A 19,170-nucleotide genomic window follows, 5' to 3' on the forward strand; every position below is an offset into this window, starting at 1 on the left:
TTAGTTTCTAACGTGGAATGAGAAAGGTATCCTGAAGCATAACCTACGAAGGGACTTAAGATGTTTTCTTTCTTTCTTTCTTTCTTTCTTTCTTTCTTTCTTTCTTTCTTTCTCTCTCTCTCTCTCTCTCTCTCTTTCCTTCCTTCCTTCCTTCTTTCTTCTCTTTCTCTCCTTCTCTCTTTCCCCTCCATCCCTTTTTGTCTTTCTCTCTTTCTGGCAGAAATGACTGAGGATCTTTCGCCCTTTTCTGCAGCTGTTCCGTGGTTTAGGTAGTTTCATGTTGTTGGGGTTGGCTTTTAACTCGGCAACAAGAAACTGCCTTAATTACGTCAGTTAGTCTTCATCAAGGGCAACCTTCCCCCCCACCCCACCCCCACCCCGCTTTTAATTTTGACCCTCTTTTCCTTTTCCTTTTGCTACTCAGACGCAGCCAGACGAAAGAGCCTTTATTAAGGCAGGGAGCCGGCAAAGCGAGCAAATGGTCGTAGACAGACTCCTCGCCCCCCCCCCGGGGGGGGGAATTAGCAAGAGGAAGAGAGAGAGAGAGAGAGAAGGGGGGACAGGAGGACATTTCTGGGGGCAGGGACGCAGGTTCGCCAAACCTCATAACCGTCTCCAACTCACCACACGGCTTCCTATACTTCCCAACAATTCCCCAAGCACTTATGATCTGCTTCGTCTGGATTTAAGATGACTCTCGCTGCTTGCTGTTGTTTCTGGCCGACGGGGCTCTCCAGACGGACAAACATGGAGGGGGTCCCTTTCTGAACATTTCTCGGGTGATTAATGCTTCTAAGTTTAAGATCGGAAGAATTGTCTGAATTTGTAGCCCTTAGAGGTTTTCGGGATCGGGTGCCACCTTTTTGCTTTCCTTCTCGGAAGTCCCACCTGGGTTCTTCGGCATCCTGGTTTCCGAAATGATCCGAGTTTGGTGAGAAGCGAGCGGAGGCTATGGTGTGTGCGAGAGCCCCGTTTATTTGAACGCAGGTGTTCGGTAAATGGCCGGGGAAGACTGAAATCACGGCCTCTTGACTCCCAATGGCAATCTATTGTTGGTATAACCTGCCCGGGACTCTGGGAATCCACTTAGATAAATTATAGTCTTATTATGCTCCTTGGCTTGAAGATGGCTTGAAGAACAAAGCGGGAAAGCGGTACTCTAGGTTCACAGACCCTCCTCGAGATCGTGTTCAGGTTTAACCACGGCGCCTCTTAAAAATGCAGGGGGAGCAAAACCGTGAGCTCAGGATCTACTCCTGCCTCCATTCCCACCGGGGGCTAGGAAAGCTAAGTAGCCCCAGAACGAAGAAAAATGGGAATGTGTTGGGATGAACAAGTTGTTGTAATGGTGATTGTTGTTGCTTTGGTGGATCGGAGGGCTGAGATTTGAACTGGGCTGTGTGTGCGTGCGCGCACGTGAGCGTGGAGATTTTTCAGGAAAAATCCAAAGATACCGGGATCGAAGTGGAAAGAGAGAGATTTTTGGCCACCGAGCAAATTGCTGCTAAATTAGCTTTATCCTTCCAGATGGGGTTCAGGTTTATATTCGGGGGGAAATTCATGGAGATTTATTCCACTACCTCCATCACACACACACACACACACAGACCCAAAAAAGGAGAAAAGCGTGAAAGAGGCAAACTAGCATTTGGGGAAGAATTCACCCAGTGGTCTGCAACCTAAGATTCTTGAATAAAGACAGGAAACAAGAGCGAGAGAGAGCAAGGGACAAGGGCAGGAGCCTGGGGTGAGAGGTTGCTGTATACTTCTAACAGACAAGAAATACATTCCCGCAGCTTAAGTACAAAGATGTCTTTGGGGAAACCATGATTCCTAGTCAAGCGCTAGGACGGCTCCTTTCTATACAATTTTTTTAAATTATAAATAAAATCTCTCCCCCCTCCACCCCCACCCCAGGGAGGATGTACCTCTGCTCTTTCACTGGAGAAAGGTTACATTGCTACTGCTGTGATTCTCGCCACTGTTTTCACTGTCCCCCCCTCCTCTACCGTCCCTTCTGATAGTAGCTCCTTAGCAAACTTTCAGCAGTCGATTTGGGGTGACCTGAATCTCTGAGATTGACGGGTGGGGTGGGTAGGGTTGGGGTGCATGGATTCCCTTTCTCGAAGGAGAGGCGCAACCTGGTCTTGACAAAATACCACAAAACGGGTGGGGCTGGGGGGAGGATGGCGACTGTAAGTTGTCAGCTCATCGTTTTTCTCCTCTCTTATTTCTGATATGAAAACCAAAGCCCCGATTTGGGGTGCCAGCGAATGTACTGGGAGCTACGTTCTTCGAAACCTCTCGCTACCCCTAATGTTAAGTAATACAACCACGCACGCCCTCCGATTTTGAAACATTTTAATAAGTAAACTGTAAAGCTGGAGTGCGCCTATTGTGCTTGCTTAGTGTAAAGTCAGGGGTCTGCAGATAAATGGCTCGATCAAAGGCTTTAATTATTCGTCAAAGGCTTTAATTATTCGTCAAAGGCTTTAATTATTCGTCAAGGTCCTGTGATAATTGAATAACGTCATTGTGTGCTATAGATAGGAACGTTTTTCCGTCTACTTGTAAATATACCCCCTATAGCAACATAAAGAAGAATGGGGTAATGGTACTGTATCCTTCAGTCATGTGTAGTGTGATTGTTTGTGTGTGTGTGTGTATCTTTATGTATATATGTGTGTGTATATGTATATTTATTTATCAGCACAAATGCAACATATATATACACACACACACACAGACATACATGTATATCTTTGTATCCGTACATCTGTGAATACACCTATATGTGTTTATCTCTATGTGTTTCCCACATTTCCTCTCACATGGGTGGGGGTGGGGAGACCTAAAGTAATGTATGTTTAATCGACCCAATTCAAGAAATGTAATAAAAATTAAAGCCACCCCTACTGTGTGTTCCCCCTTTAAATGATTCTATTAGAGCTGGGTGTGAGTGAAGAATTTAGAGACTTAAACATTATTGCAGCCTGCTTTTTAATCTCCAATGTCAGAACAGATGTAATTAGAAAGATTTCTTGCTGTTTTGTGCATTTCTCCCTCTCCTCTCTCAGAAAAATATTGTTTTTCCTTGCTTGCTATATATGTTTCGTTTTGGGGAGGGGGTTGCTGTTGTTATGCTTATAAAATATTAGCAACCTCGTGCATTTCCTGTTTTTCTCCTGTGTGTATGTGCCTGCGTGTGTCTGTGTTGTTGTAATTCTGCATTTCACAGCAGGTGTGACTTGAAAAAGTTTCTCTTTTGTTACCTAGAGTTTGATGTGCAAACCTACATGCAATCTTTCTTCCAGTTTTATCTAGGTCTGGGTTTTTCCCCTGCGCATTTATGGAAGATGCTGGTATGGAATAGGGGTGCACATGTCTTATGTACAATATAATGTATGCAATGTCATGTATAACTATTTCTGTAAGTTACTACAATCTACATAAGATGATACAATAAATGTGTATACCTATCTAAATACAGTGATTGCTCAGTGGATGCTCCCAAATAAAGTTTTGTGCATGTATGCCTTTTTATTTTTATACACAAAGAGTATAACTGTTGTTACGCCTGTGTTGTATTGCATCAATACACAGTCTTTCCCCGAGTCATGTGAATATCTTGTGTATTCTATTCTGTGTATAAAATAAACATGTATCACGTATATGGACATATACCTAGAAGTATTTACAGCAAGAGAGCGTGAGGAAGAATAATTTGTAAAAAGACCATGTATAACCTGGGGAAGGCAATAATCCGAAATAAACTGTTTTTCATTTGGCAGGTGGAGGGTTTTTGACCTCTAAAAGTGCATGCATTTGCAAACATGTACTGTTGGTGAAGGTTTTGGCTTCTTTCATTGCTGTGTGCAATGGTATGCTCTCACATGGGTGCATGGGCATTCATAAAAATGAATTTCCAACAGCGTGGCAGGGAATGAAAGGGAGGCATATCTGTATCTCTATCTATCATCTCTGTGCAACACACATTCGCTTCCATCCTGGGCTCTTTGCTCTGCTTCCCATTCGCCTTCACCTTTGAGCCATACTCCAGCAGTTCCTGGAAAGTTCAAAGGAACATTCTGAACTGTTTCAGGAAAAGCAGAGCGTAGGCGAGCGAGTGGCTGGCTGGCAGGCAGCCGCTTCTGCCTGTGTTGTGTTTCTCAAGGGAAAGGTATCCTGACTCAGCTCTAAGAGGGGCTGCTAAGGGGAGGGCAGCAGGTACCACTAATTGAAGACAAGGCCTAGTCCTGGGACTGGGGGGGGGGGGGCTCTGAAAAGTGAGGCTAGCATGCCGTCTTTGCCTTTGGCTGAAACTTGCCCTTATTTATAAATGCTGTCTCTTCCCCCCACCTCCCGTTTATATGAACTAACTAACACCTAGCTGGCTGCAAAGCTCCTTGATAGCAGTGGGGCTGAAACAGAGCCCAAGGAAGCTGCCTTCTTTGTGCTGCCATTCTGAGCAGCCTGGATAGAAAGAAAGAGAATGCTGGAGGTGGGAGGGTGGGTTTTGTTTTGTTTTTTTAAAACATAGAAATAGGTGGGGATAGTCTCCTCTGATACATGTATGTATACATGTATGTATGTATGTATTTATTTATGTATGATGTATGTATGTATGTATGTATGTATGTATGTATGTATTTATTTATTTATTTATTTATTTATTTATTTATTTATTTATTTATTTATTTATTTATTTATTTATTTATTTATTTATTTATTTAACAGGCACTCCATTTGGGGAGGTCTGGTGTGCGCTTTCATTTATTTTACTGTGGTTCCTGCTCCTTCCTGTCTCCAATGCATTCTGTTTTGAATTCTATAGGTTGTGGGTATTTTTGTAAAAAAAGAAAGAGAGGGGGGGAGGGGGGGAGGGGGAGGGGGAGAGGGAGAGAGAGGGAGGGAGATTTGAGATAATGGTGCAGAGAACCGACCGTTTTACGTCTCATTTAAACACTGTTGCCCTTTGATGTCTCCCAACTTCATCTTGCGTTTGTGAATTTCCTGCTGCTGCTGCTTCCATCCTCTTCCTCTCCTGCTCCTTTTTTTTCTTCTTCCTTTTCATTCTCCTCCTCCTCCAACCTGAAATGTTCAAGGAAAACACCCACAACACAGTGAAATGGATTAGTCCTGAGGTTTAATTGCAGCTTCGGAATTTATTGTTCTTCCATCCCCGCCACCAAAGCACTAAAAAGTCTGGCATCTAAAGTCATAACATCTGACAAAATTCTGGACAACAATGAAGAGAGTTTTTAAGGGCAGGGAAAGAGGAGGTGATTAAACAGGTACAGGCACTCCTGGAGACTACATTTAAAATCAAATGTACATTTTGCAAGCTTTTTGTTTTCTTTCTTTCTTTCCATTTCCCTACCTTTTATCCTTGGGTTAAATAGGGGGGAGAGCATGCCCACAGGAAGTAAAGTTCTATAGCCCATTATCCCTGCAAATACATTGCTTGTACAGAATTATCCCTGAGCCACGCAGTTTAAGAAATGGAGTTTTAAAAACCGTGATATCTTTGCCCAGCTGTCGTTGCTGTTTTCACCAGCACCATCCTCCTCCTCACCCTCACCACTGCTACTATTAATTACCGCCTCTCCCATTGTCCCTCTTAGAACAACGGTAGGGTTCCATTGCTCTGGGCATTAAAAAAAAAACATTTGGATGACTGAGAAATCTCGGGGAGCCCAGTTCTTTTTGTCCGCCGCGGTTTTTTATCCATAAAAGTAAGTGGAGGTGGGAAGTGGGAAGGGAAGGCCGGGAATTCAGCCCCCACCCCCAAAATAAGGGACCCTAAAGAATAGCCCGCCACAAGCCAGGCCACAAGCCTCATCGCCGCCGGTTTCCGTGGACGTTAGTTAGCCCGTTTGGTTTCAACAGCGCTATCTACCTTTTCTTCCACTCGGGGGCTTCGGCTGGGGGAGAGGACTAGAGGAGAAAGACGTCCCCACGCGGGGAAAATATTAAGCGGCGGGGACGTTGAAGGGCTGTCAACCCCGCGGTGCTTTCAGTTTACAACCGCGGGGCCTTGCAGGGGAGGAGAAAGCGGCTTCAGCAATTCCCCGGAAGAGGGAGTGGGAGTTTGGAGAGGGGGGGGGAACGGATTCTTTTTTAAATCCGAACTTGACGGTGTTTATTGAGATAACTGGGCAACCGGGGCCGAAGGAATGCGCCCCAAGGGTGGCGGAGCGGAGGGGGGCGAGTGGGATATCTTTTGATTCCTTGGGGGAATGGGTGCCTTTAGCTCCAGAGCCTCGGGAGAGATCGCTGAAGAAGGTTGGTTTCTCTGGCTCTCCTCCGGTTCCACCTTCTCCTCCAGTGGTTCCCAAGCCTGAATCCAGCGGCTGTTAGGGGAATTCTGGGAGCTCCCCTGTGGGTTGTGGGTGTTGCGGTTGCTTCCACGGATCCCTGGCCTAGGCCTCGAGTGGGCAAGTAGACCAGGTTGGGAGCTGTTAAGGGACAAACGGAAGTGTAGGACTAAAGTGCTGGCGGCGGCGGCTTAGAGGGGGCTATCCGGGTTTTAAGACTTTGAGTCCGTCTCTCAAATTAGGGAAAAGTTTTTTTCCCCCGGGAGCTCAAAGAAAGAATCGGGGGAGCACAGAATTCGGAATGCCCCCAGTTGATATCCAGATCAGACCGATGCGGGACTGTGTGTGTGTGTGGGCTAAAGGAAGGAGGCAAGAAGAACTGTGCAACCGTGCGTGTGAGTGTGCACTGATGTGCAAGTGTGCGCTAGGGGGATATAGGTAGCTGGCTGCTCGCCAAATGTCAGCTTTTTCTACCTAACAAAACTGGCAGAAATCGCTTAGAAAATAATAATTCTTCCGTGTCATATTTAAAATGAGGATCGATAAAATCTCCAGAGGGCTTCACGCTACTCTTTTTTCCCATGCACGTCACAGATGACAATTGTTTTTTTTTTTAAAAAAAACACACCTTTTTAAAAACGACTCTTCCTCTCTTCGTTTTTCCTCCCTTTAATATGTATGTATGTATGTATGTATGTATGTATGTATGTATGTATGTATGTATGTATATGATTTCACATAGAAAATAATCTGGACACACCACATTCTTTAAGGACTTTCTACTGTACCTTTTATCGAAAGGCAGGGTTTTGCCTTATGAGGGGCTAGATTTTTGCCTTGCTACCTAGATAACTTGATGCAGAATCTGGGCAGAGTGCATAGAAATGTAGCCAACGCGTTCGAGTTCTGTAACTGGAAATTCTTGTCCCCAAAGAAGAACATTCGAAAATATGAACACACGCACACCCACGCCTCCCACCCTGCTCTGGCAAGGTTAAGTGAAAAATTGTCCCTTCCCAGAATGGTGCCCATTTCAAAGGTGGGGGGCATCTTTCTGGTTAGGAAAGAGGAGTTTTAATAAATATTATAATAGATAGATGATAGATAGATGATAGATAGATGATAGATAGATAGATAGATAGATAGATAGATAGATAGATAGATAGATAGGCATGCCTTTCATTTGATTTTATTGTAGACAATCTGTAGAGAATCCTTCTGTCTCTTTCATTATCTTGTGTTCTCTGACATAGCAGGACTTCCAGAGGGCACTTGCAACCAAGATCTTTGCACCATGAGCCCTCAAGGATCATTGCCCCAGGACAACCTGCAGCCCTGCGGGTAAATTGCTGTTGTTTTTGTTGTCTGTGTATGTGGGGGGGGGGGGGAATAAGAGGATCCCTGGTAAATAAAAGTGGCAACTTTCACTTTTCAACTGCTGTCTGCGCTTTCATTCCATAAATGCTTCTTTCAAGGATATTTCAATGACCTTGCTGGCTTCTCCTATGGTTGTGCCCTGGCGTTTACGTCCTTCTCTACTCATAATCTGTTATTCTTGACTGGGATTCATGCCTTAGTCCCTCTTTTTATTTAAGCATAAATAAAATGTATGTAAGCATATATATAAAATGTATATATAAAGCATAATGTTATACTTTCTGTTTACTCTCTGTATAAGATAGATAGAGAGATAGAGATAGACACACACACACACAAACACACACAAACACACACAAACACACACACACATATATTGAATATATATATTCAAAAGAAAGCAGCTTCTTCACCCATTCAATCTGTCAATCAGATGGAAGGTTGATTCTTTACAAAGAAAATTATATTTCTTCAGTGCAACTAAGCAAGGATTTCATATCCTCCAATGTTTCATATCCCCCTTTGCATCCTCACCCACCCACCCACCCACATGCTCTTATATTTCTACCCGCATAAAGCCCAGAGGTAAGATCATCGAAGCATCCTAGGTACTAACTTTCCCCCCAAGATTCAGAGGTCATTAGAGAATTGTGATTGACAGACAAACTGAACTCAAGGCAGGCCAAAGAACACATTCGGTTCCTTACAGGACACTTTCTCATGCAGAAAGTGCAAGGTTGAAAACAGGAGAACTGTGGGCAGAAGAGGGTTAGTACAGAATTTGCAGCAAGACTGTTTTCAAATCTTGGATGCAGAGACACTAGGGCACACGTCCAAACCTTACAGTATTTCTATTTCAAGTCTGCTCCATATGGAATGGAATACAGTTTTACTACTCCCGCCAGAGCAGGCTATGGCACACCGGTCAAGAACTCCTGAGTTAATACCCATTCAGGAATCTTTAATCAATTCCATCAAACAACTTTTCCAGCGTCTTTTTCAAGGGAGAAGAAAGAAGGAGGGGGGAGGAGGAGGACAATAACCAGTGAATAAGCACTAACTGAGAAGTCTTGGGGGGGGGGGAGGAAAGAGCTCTGCCTGCTACTTTCGCCTCCCTGCCCAAATGCACCTTCAGATATTTTTTCCCAACAAGCTGCCTAAAAATAAACCCACTGCCTGCTCCTGTATCAAGAGGAGACCTGAGCCTTGAGCCTTGAGTGTGTCCCTAGTGGTTACTCCATCTCCCTGGGGCAGGCGTTTTCCCCCCTCCTTTTCTGTCCTCTGAATGTCCCTTTTCTCTTCCCCCCTTCAGCCCCATAGCATCCACTTTCCTTAAGCCTTGCAACCCCCTTCCCTCCACTGGGTTGAAACTGTACCTCACTTCCAAGCCGCCTCTGCTGTGATTGTATTGGAAATCTTGGTTCTTCTTGGACAAAAACCATAAAAAGGAACAACGCGATTGTTGTAGTAGTAGCTGCCGCTGCCTCTCTTGTTCTCGTATTCTTGAACGCAAGGGGGGGGGGGAGGGATACATCCTTTTTGCACGTTTCTTTTCCAGAGCCAGGGACCAAAGCCACCCTTCCAGACCACTAAGGGTAATAAACTATACCGATCACCTTACTCTACCAAGCCAAGGTTATATTTTTTAACACACGCACGCGCGTGCGTTCACCCACCCACCCACCCACTCACCCACACACACACGTACGCACACACACACACACACGGAGAGATACGTGTTTTCAGTGAAGTTCTGCAAATCGATTTAATCGACATAAAGTTTCAGATATTTTTAATGCGTGCACGCGCACGCGCGCACACACACAGAGTAATCTAGGAAAACAGAATAAATTGTTTTAAACAAACACACCCTAGCTTTCTGTCTTCAGTTGCAAAAACAAACTCCCTCACTCCCAGTTATGCCTCATCACTGAAACTTACTCGTACAGTTTTATTTAGTGAACGACACATTCATGAACAATCAAATGATCCTCGTAAAATTTTTATTGAAGGACATAAAAAACATCTAGGACTACTTGCCGAATAATGTAGCCTCTTGGGAAGATGAATGCCACTTTTTTGGGGGAGTTCTTGCTATTTTTCCAGTCTCTGGGTTTTACAAAGTCATCTTCGTCCTCCTCCCAGAAAGTGTGCGCGCGTGCATGCGTGTGTTTTTCTGCATTTTGTACGTACGTACGTATGTATGTACATGCATGTGTGTGTGTGTTCATCCAGTGTCTCCCTCCATACATACACATACATGTATGTTAGAAACGGATGGTTTTTAATCTGGCAAAAAATAAAATAGGAGCGTGTGTGTATGTATACATGTATCTGTGGGCATACACATACACATACATGCATGAATGTAATTAAAATTCAGTAGCCGGTGCCGGAGAGGCTGAGAGCCAAGCAGGATCACTCCGTGTGGACCTTCCATCGGCCACCTCCCCTTTTAAAGCTCTTCCATGTAATGTATCCATTATCGAATACAAGCTGTAGAAGCCGAGCGAATAGACAGAGACAAATTGCGTCAAGAAATAGTTCCTAGTACTACCTTGCTACACCAGGCAGCTACCTTGCACCCTCATTAGCAGCAGGGCTATGGAAAAGCCAGGTCGCCGAGCCAGCCAGCCAGCCAAGCCAAGCCAGCCAAGCCCTCGAGCGAATCGCCTTTCAGCTTACGACACGTAAGATCCCACCGCTGCTGCTAATAACGGCATTATTTCAAGAGTTTGATGAAAACCCAAGTCGCATAGGCATTATTTAAAAAAAAAAAATAGAAAGGGAGAGGGGAGAGAGAGCGAGAGAAAAAAGACCTGCGGATTGATCTACACTGTATTTTGGGTAAATATAATCACGTGGGACCTCGGAGCCAATGGCACGCTAGGAAAGGCTGAAAAAATAATTACCTGCCCTGATTGTTCTATGAGAAGATAAAAAGTACACATACAGTTCATACAATAATCTTATGAATGTAAAAGAGGGGGGAACAATGTCGGCTTCGGGTCCCATAAGCAACTATTATGTAGATTCTTTGATTAGCCACGAGAGCGACGACTTGCTGGCGTCCCGGTTCCCAGCTACTGGCTCTCATCCTGCTGCAGCCCGACCGTCAGGATTGGTACCGGAGTGTGCAGATTTTCCGTCCTGCAGCTTTGCCCCCAAACCGGCCGTTTTTACCACTTCGTGGGCTCCCGTGCACTCCCAGTCGTCCGTGGTTTACCACCCGTACACCCACCAGCCACACATTGGAACTGACACTCGGTATATGCGCACTTGGCTGGAGCCTATCTCCGGCGCGGTCTCGTTCCCAGGTTTTCCAGCCAGCAGCCGGCACTACGGGCTTAAACCCGACGCCTTCCACGGCCGCAGGGACTGCGGACCCGTGGATGGACGTAGTTACCCGGATTATATGTACGGATCCCCGGGAGATCTCAGGGACAGAACCCCGCAGACTATACCCTCTCCGGAATCCGAGGCCGTCGCTTCCAACAAACACAAAGAAGAAAAGACCGAATTGGACCCTAGTAAGTCGAAGTCATTCTTGTTTACAACCGGGAAGGCATATTACAGCCTCCTGGCACAGTGCTCAATAAAATGAAATTACCTTTACTGTTTAGAATTCTTGGCGTCCTTCCCTTGGATCTGACCAACCTGGAGGAAAAGCTGGTTTATTTGATTTGGGAAAGGAGGGCGGCAGGGGGGCGAAGAAAGAAAGGGGAAAAAAGGATTTGTTTTTAATGAGCATTATTATTGTTACGGGATCTGGATGCTTCCTTCTCTCTCGCTTGCTTTCCTTCGCATCTTGGCTACTTTGTTTGTTTCTAAACTAGCCCTAACCTGCTTTGCCCCACTCTTCCTTGCTTTTGGAGGAAGAAGTCTGGCAAAAGCCATCAGGGGTATGTGGGAGGAGAAAGAATATTAGGGATGTTGGTGTGTACTGAAAAGCAGGGGGGATTGGTGAGAAAGCTTTAGAGAGGGGGAAAAACAAACAAACAAACCCCACGCCAGACAATAATTCCCCTAGATATTTTTGCCTCCATCCAGAACGAGGATCGAAAAGTTAGGGAGGCAGCAAATAAAGGGAGGTGATGAGAAAACAAATAATTGGCTTTAGGAAAAAGTACAGATCGCTGTTGGAGTTTAGCAGAGGGGGAGAGAAAGTCCAAACGTTGGAAAGAACAGTTAATAATACACATCATCTCCCCCCTTTCCATTTTTTCAAAAGAAAAAGAATTCTACAGTGTAACTTACTAGTAAAGGGACTTTAAAAAAAGAGAGAGAAGAAGAAATAACCTTGAACACTGTTAAAACAGCTGAAAGGGTCTCCAAGGGATTTGTGCTTTTGCTTTGCTTTGCTTTTTTTTTTTAAAGTAATCATTCTTCTGCACAGTGAAATGTTCATTTCCTAGTGGACATCTGCCATTTAAACATGGGAGAAATTTTTTCTCCTCCTTTTGTGCAGTCGGTGGAAGGGGAGAAACAGAAAGCAAAATAGGTGGAATTAAGATGACCCCAGTGCCAAGAAATAATTAATGCCCACTTGTTTATTGATTCCCATGCCCCGCAAAAGAGATGTGTGTGCATATTTTGTGCCCATCTAGAGATAAACAGAGCTGGTCCCTTCCCCTCCCCTTGTGCTCTATAGACAGATTCCCATGCCAGGTGTATAGAAATCCTTCCAGGCCTGATATGCTGGTCAAATACTGGTTCATCCTGATAATTTTAATTGTATTTGTGCCACATAGGCTAATGCACTTATACAAATTCATGGAGGGAGAAAGAAAGGGAGAGAGGGAGGGGGAGATAGGTCATGGACTAAAGGAGACTACTACTATAAATAACATATTCATTACATCCAAATTTCACCCAAGAAATAATCAATCTGAAGGATGAGTTAATTCCTTCTGAGAAAGTTGTAAAGAGGATGTGCAAGGGATGGTGTTTCAGTGCTCAGAAAAAGAAAGAATTATTGTTGTTGTTATTATTATTATTATTATTATTATTATTGCAACCACTAGACTTCTTCTGGGGCACTGTCTGAATATATATATATTCTCATTCCTTTTAAAATTGCTGGCAGCTCCCTCAGTGGGAAGTTATAGGGAGAGAGCTGGAGAGCCAAGGGTTGTAAACAGAGTTTATGGGCCTATGAAGTGGTGGGAATTTAGACTTTTCATGATAGTGTTCTTGGGTTACCCTTAATAGAGATGACAGGCATATTATTACTATTACTATTACTAGTATTATTATTAAAATAATAATAACAACAACAATAATAGTAATAATAATAATAATAATAGTAATTATTATTATTATTATTATTACAATCTCTTGGCCCTAGTTTTATTTTAGAATTGCAGCTTGTGGGAGAGAATGATCGCTAAATAAAATCAAATGATAGTCATAAACAGGGTGCAGAACAGAACTAGTTAATCTCACTAATGTTTGGTGCCTCCCTGCTTGCACACTGATGAACACAGTGCACACTCAGTTCCTATAAAAGAATAGATGTGCCCTTAAAAATCCTGAAGGTCACATCAGGCTTGAGAAGGGAATGCTTTTTTGTCCAAAGAGACTTAGATGGGAGAGTTTAGATAAATAGGAAGATTATAAGGATGGGGTATGAATTTAGGGCATCTCTATTGGAAGGTACTGCCATCAATGAATAAACAGAGATGGGTAGATAAATAAACAATTAATAATAAATTAAACCTCCCAATTTTATTTTGCAGATAATCCTGTTGCAAATTGGATTCATGCGCGTTCTACAAGAAAGAAAAGATGTCCTTATACAAAGTATCAAACGCTGGAACTAGAAAAAGAGTTTTTATTCAATATGTACCTAACTCGGGACCGCCGTTACGAAGTGGCCAGGGTTCTTAATCTCACTGAGCGCCAAGTCAAAATCTGGTTTCAGAACAGGAGGATGAAAATGAAGAAAATGAATAAAGAGAAAACCGATAATAATAATAATAACAAAGAGCAGCAGTGAAACTGGCCACATCCTTCCAGTCTGTGGAGAAATCAAGGCGCTGCTGGTTTTTCCGAAGAAAGAAATTGTTCCTGACTTTTTCCCCCTTAATGTGCTGATGAGTGTTTAGAATTAGTTAAACACGCAAACCTTTCTGGAACAAAAAAATGAGAGAGACAGAGACAGAGGGAAAGAGAAACATAAAAAGTGCTTTTCTTTACAAAATGCAAAAACACTCACTCACACACACACACACACATCCCTAACAATTGCAACTAAAAATAAACTTTTTTTCTTTTTCAGAAAAACAACAAAGTACTTGAATTTTTGGATTAGTATTTTATTTTGTAAGTTAAATTTATCCAGTGGTTTTTTTTAATTATTATTTTATGATGTTGTGGTTGCATATTTTGTACAATGGAAAGAATAAAAGAGGGTGGGGGGTGGAAAGAAGGAGAAAGGAAAAAAAATGGTGGTGGGGGGAGTGATTGCTCAAAACAATGTTTCTGTCCTCGTGTGGAATTGGTGTACTTATTTGTGTCTTCTCTGATTGTCACAGAACCGTTCTGTAACACTGTTATGTTTTGCTATAGTAGAACAGCTTTCTGTAAATATATACCTAACATCACCCAAAAAAAGGAGGAAAAAAATCCATCGGTAATCAAGGTGTCTTTTTAAAAAACAACAACCTGTAAACTCCTATGGAGGAATAATACCCCTCCCTCGAGTAAGTTGTAAAGGAAGGAAAGAGCAGAGAGAGACACTGATTGGGATTCTTACTGATACAAATTCTGGAGAAAAAAGGTCAATTTAATTACAGCTGGTTTCCTTCGGAAAATAGAAGACCAGAATATCTTCTCTCGGGAAGTTGTAGGAAAAGAACAGATCTTCGGCTCCCAATGTTTACCATTATTTTATTTTATTTTATTTTCCTTTCTCGGTCTCTCCGCTCCTGAACCTTTCTCCTTGTCTCTCAATATACCAATATCTGCCTAATGCCACTGCTCGTAAAATAGAGAGACAGGGGGGAGAGAGAGAAGATTCGGGTAAAAGGCGGCAGGGTGCTCTGCATTTTAATTTGGGGTAATTAATTGTACTAATTTATGACCCTGGGCAATCAAAGAATGTGTACCAGATTAAATACGGGCTTCGGTCCGGTTTTGCTCGCAGATAGTTTACTCTTTACTTTTGTGATCGCTCGGAGACTATTCTATTGGAACGCTTTGGGATTATCAGCGAAGTGCCAAAAACTTGTTAGTGCCTCGCTTGGGGGCCCAAGCAATTACGAATTAGGTTCGTAATGTACCACCACCACCACAGGGGAGGGGGGAGAGGAGGGGGGGATGGTGTGCTCCTAATGGTAGTGTTAGGACTGAATAGCGAGAGAGCATCATCTAAATAATAATAAAAAGCTTAAAATGTTATAAAGCCTAAGGGAGTGGAATTCGGATCGGAAGGTTCCCCGCCCCTAGCCCCTTGGCCCCCTTTTAAAACCGCTTTCTCTCGGGCAGGGAGAAAGGGAATCTGGGAGTGTTAAAACTCCGAGGGTCTTTCTGTTTAGGAACGAGTTAAATGACACGGGGCCGGCGGGAAAGGTGGCAGCGCGAGGAGGGGGCTCCGGGACGGTGGAAGCAGGCCAGGGTTTTCTAATTTTTCCTAGCTCATTTAAAAATCTTTTTCTACAAAGGCAGCTCTCCTGTTGCCAGGGCCGTTTAAATGAAAGTCAAAGGATTTTATTCTTCTTCTTATTATTATTATTTAAAAAAGGGAAAAGACGCCTGTGAGATGCTTCATCCCAAGTTGTTTATATAAAGCTTTTCTTTTCTTGAAAAGAACGAAGCCAAATAACTTCTACTTTTTAATGGTAAACAGATCGCGGCTTGCTCGTTCCAAGCCTCTCTAGGCACGAACAACAAAATAAATATGGTGGTGTTTTTTTTTAAGGGAAAAAAAATCTGGAACCTTTTGCCCCTCTGATGTCCTCAAACGATTTCTTCGTACTTTTGTCTGCTTTTCGTTTATGAAAATAAGTTTGCAGGCTTGTGTGTTTCTCTAGGTTGCATAAGACCTGGGAGGTGGGACTTGGGAGCAGGAAAAGAAATGCTTATTCGTTGGAACAAAAAATGTTAACAGCTAAGCTTTAGCTTTGTGCAGTGTTTTTCAAGAGGGTCCGAGCACTCAGCAATGCGGAAGGGCAGGAAAGATTGGAAAAGTTCCGTGTAAAGGGCAATAAATAAATATGTATAAACCCCCTCCCTTCGTCTTCCTTTTGTCTGCGATAACAGGAATGCTGGCTGAGGCAATTTGGTAGTTACAACCCTGTATTCAATGTGAATTTGGAAAGATAAAACAAAAAAGAATATCCATCTTTAAAATCCTTCCTTCCCTCCCTCCCTCCCTCCCTTCCTTCTTTCCTTTTCTCACCATCTCTGTGATAGACTAGTGCCTGTGTCTCTTTTATTAACTTTGAGCCTTCCCCATGTTTGAAGATCCTTCCAGTTCCACCAGACCTCATTTTCAAGATGACTAAAGATGCAGCCTCTTTCACCTTTCTCTCTCCCCCAACCCCTCCTCCTCACCCCTACCCAATAGTCTTCAGCAGAGCTGAGCTCCCATTGGAGGTAATGGAGAAGAAAAGAATGTAAGTTATGCTTCCTTTGTTTCCATAAGACTGTTGTTCTCTCTCCCCTCCTCCCTCCCTCCTCCTCTCCCTCTCTCCCCCCTCTTCCTTCCCCCGTTTTTTTCTAGCCTGCTTTGTTTTATGGAGGAATATAGTGTCAGTTTCTGTACAAGTCTTCCACGCAAAATTCAGGGCATCTCCTTTCATAGATATAATTTAAAGGCAGGCATATATGGATGGCTCTCCCTCTCCCTCCCTCCCTCCCTCGCTCTCCCTCCCTCCCTCCCTCCCTCGCTCTCCCTCCCTCCCTCCCTCCCTCCCTCTCTCTCTGCCTGTACATTTTCCCAGAAGTAACTGTGAATAACGTAGTCCAATATGCATATCAGGACTGTATCTTCAAGCATCGTCACCCAACAGGATGGACTGTGCAAGCACCCTTGCATTCGTTGGAGAACCCTGCTTCTCGCCTCAGCCAGATTCGTTATGCTTTCTTTTGTTTCTAAATTAAAAATCTCCATAATAAAACCCCCACCTCCGTTTTTCTTCTGGTGGTGTTGCTTCTGTGGATATTATATAAGGGTGGGGGTAGGTGTAAATGTGTATACGCATTGGAGAGGGAGAGAAGGAGAGAGGGAAGGAAGGAAGGAAGGAAGGAAGGAAGGAAGGAAGGAGTGGGCCTCCCATCATGTCCTTAGAAACAAAAGCAAAACCCCAAACAGAAATCCTTTTGTAGTCAATACAAAAAAGACAGGATACAGCAGCTTTGAAAGCAGCCCAGAGGTACATTTCCGCAGCCCAAAAAATGCCAGCTTTTACAACTTTGATTGTCTCCGCGCTGAATAGAATTGAACAAAAACAGGACCACGGAACCGGCTAGACGTCTGGCCTTAATCGTTTTATGGTTTTAATAAGGTGGGGTGCTCTTCCCTTTGAAACCGGATTATTGGAATGTTTTGTCTACCGGCAACGAACAACAGACGCGCATTTCCCCCACCCCCCCTCGCCCACCTTCTGTCCCCCCCCCAACCCACCCTCGCTCCCCCTCCTAGGGCTTGGCAGAGGAGCAAGCCCTATTTTATTTATTTATTTATTTATTTATTTTTAAAGGTTGTGAACCGGGAAGGTGGGGGGAGGGGGAAGATTGACAGGAGAGGTGAGGGGGAAAGCGGCTGCCTTTCTCTCGGGCGGTGGTGTAAAGGGGTGTGAGTGTGTGCCCGCGCGCGAGCGGGGTGCGCGAGGGTTATTGTTCCGAGAACCGGGATTTTAGCTGGGGCAGGGCGGAGGGGGGGGGGGGCAGAAGAAACCTGAGCAAAGGGTGCGCCTCCAATAATTAAAACCTATTTTTCCTCCAAGCTTTAGGAATCTGTTGTTGATTGAGTAAGGCCAGATGTTCTAAGTCTTTCCGTGCTTTTGTTGTTGTTGTTGTTGTTTAGGAAAAGAAAAGAAATGGGAAATTTTACACGGCTTTTGTTTCCTATGGGACTTAATAGTATGCATGGACAGGGAATGCGGGGTGGGGGGGGGAGGAGAGAGGCGAGGGGAGGAAGGGATGGGTGGAGTAAAAAAAAGAAAAGAAAAGAAGAAGAAGAAGGTGGTGCTGGGAGATCTCTCTCTCTCTATTTTTGACCCCCCGAAAGGGACTCTCCTCCTTCCCACCGTTCGGCCCCGTTCCGCAGGGCGCGTGTCTTGGGGACAAACTGGCGCGAGATGGCGCTGTTGCTCAATCTTTAGACGCTCCCGAGTCGCTTTATTTACAAAAAAAGCGGCGCCTTACCTCCAAAGGCCTGTCAGGACGATTTCAGGGGGGGAAAGCCGAGCTCCAGAATCTGAGGGGCTGAATGTGCCTCTGTCAGCGATGACTTGCAAAACAACGTCAAAGTTAGGTTGGAGCACAAGCTCGGGATGGCTGGGCCCTGCATGTAAAAACAAGGAGGGTCCCTCAGCCCTACCCTTAAGGCGTTATGAACAGAAAGGGGGGGGGGGACTCTTCTTTAATTCCTTGGCTAGTAGACATACACGCACATTTTGCACAAAAGATATTCCGTGTCTTTACCTTTATTTGCAGGAAGACAAAATACAGATCTATGTAATCAAAGAAGGCGAGCAATTAACGTTTTATAGCCTGAACCGAAGCACTGCAGAATCCAGTTATTTATAATGAGAGCATATGGCGTAGTTTATATGCTATATTTCATCAACACTGATGCAAGTTTGAACCATCCGGGCAGAAATAAACGTGGCGTCCTCTATGAGCGTTTCAAAAAAAAAAACCACACCCCAAAATGATTCTGCCTTTACAATAAAATAATGTATAAGATGAATTTTATTAGAAGTTTTTCCTACTTTTCTGTCTATTGGATGCGTTCTGTCTCTGGTAGCTCTGCTTCCTAGTATGACAAACAGGTTGTTCTGTACTGCCTTTCTCCTTTTTCTTTGTGTATGAAGATAAATCTTTTTTTTAAAAAAAATCAAATAAAAATCTGTATGACTGAGAGCGATATATATAAGGACCAACCTTCTATCATCACAGAACTTTCTAGTAATAGTACATAAGAACATATGTTATACACACACACATACATACATACATACATACACACATACCACACCACTCAATATATTCTACTATAGAATTAAGATAATCGTGCCAAAAATTCAAAATTCAAAAATGTTTTGCTTTCCAGTTATGGTAAATTATCCTGTTGATGACTCTGAGCTTTAAAATCTGCCAAGTTAAGACAAGTTGAAAACCCCAAAATTGTTCTGCTGTTTCAGAGTTTCTGAGGTTGGGCTTCAGGATTCTCTGATTTAAGATCTGGTAGGTTTTTCTTGCCTCCAGTGTAGAAATAAATGTAGAGGACTTTTATCATTTTAAATCG

At 43.7% G+C, this 19,170-nt stretch overlaps 1 protein-coding gene across 1 annotated transcript; it reads left to right on the forward strand.

The window, feature by feature from the left end:
* The first annotated feature begins 10,665 nt into the window (after positions 1 to 10,665).
* HOXC9 (homeobox C9) lies at positions 10,666 to 13,692 on the forward strand. Its single transcript, XM_032211247.1, has 2 exons — positions 10,666 to 11,224; positions 13,433 to 13,692. Exons 1-2 carry the CDS (start codon positions 10,666 to 10,668, stop codon positions 13,690 to 13,692), a joined length of 819 nt encoding a protein of 272 aa, XP_032067138.1.
* Positions 13,693 to 19,170: the final 5,478 nt, after the last annotated feature.

Source organism: Thamnophis elegans, chromosome 2 (genome assembly GCF_009769535.1).
Source record: "Thamnophis elegans isolate rThaEle1 chromosome 2, rThaEle1.pri, whole genome shotgun sequence".
NCBI classification, from domain to species: domain Eukaryota; kingdom Metazoa; phylum Chordata; class Lepidosauria; order Squamata; family Colubridae; genus Thamnophis; species Thamnophis elegans.

Bases quoted from the DNA above. Each gene is read 5' to 3' on its own strand.
- HOXC9 (XM_032211247.1), top strand. From the start codon at position 10,666: ATGAATGTAAAAGAGGGGGGAACAATGTCGGCTTCGGGTCCCATAAGC. The intron at 11,225-13,432 runs GTAAGTCGAAGT...TTTATTTTGCAG, and splicing joins AAAGACCGAATTGGACCCTA to ATAATCCTGTTGCAAATTGG.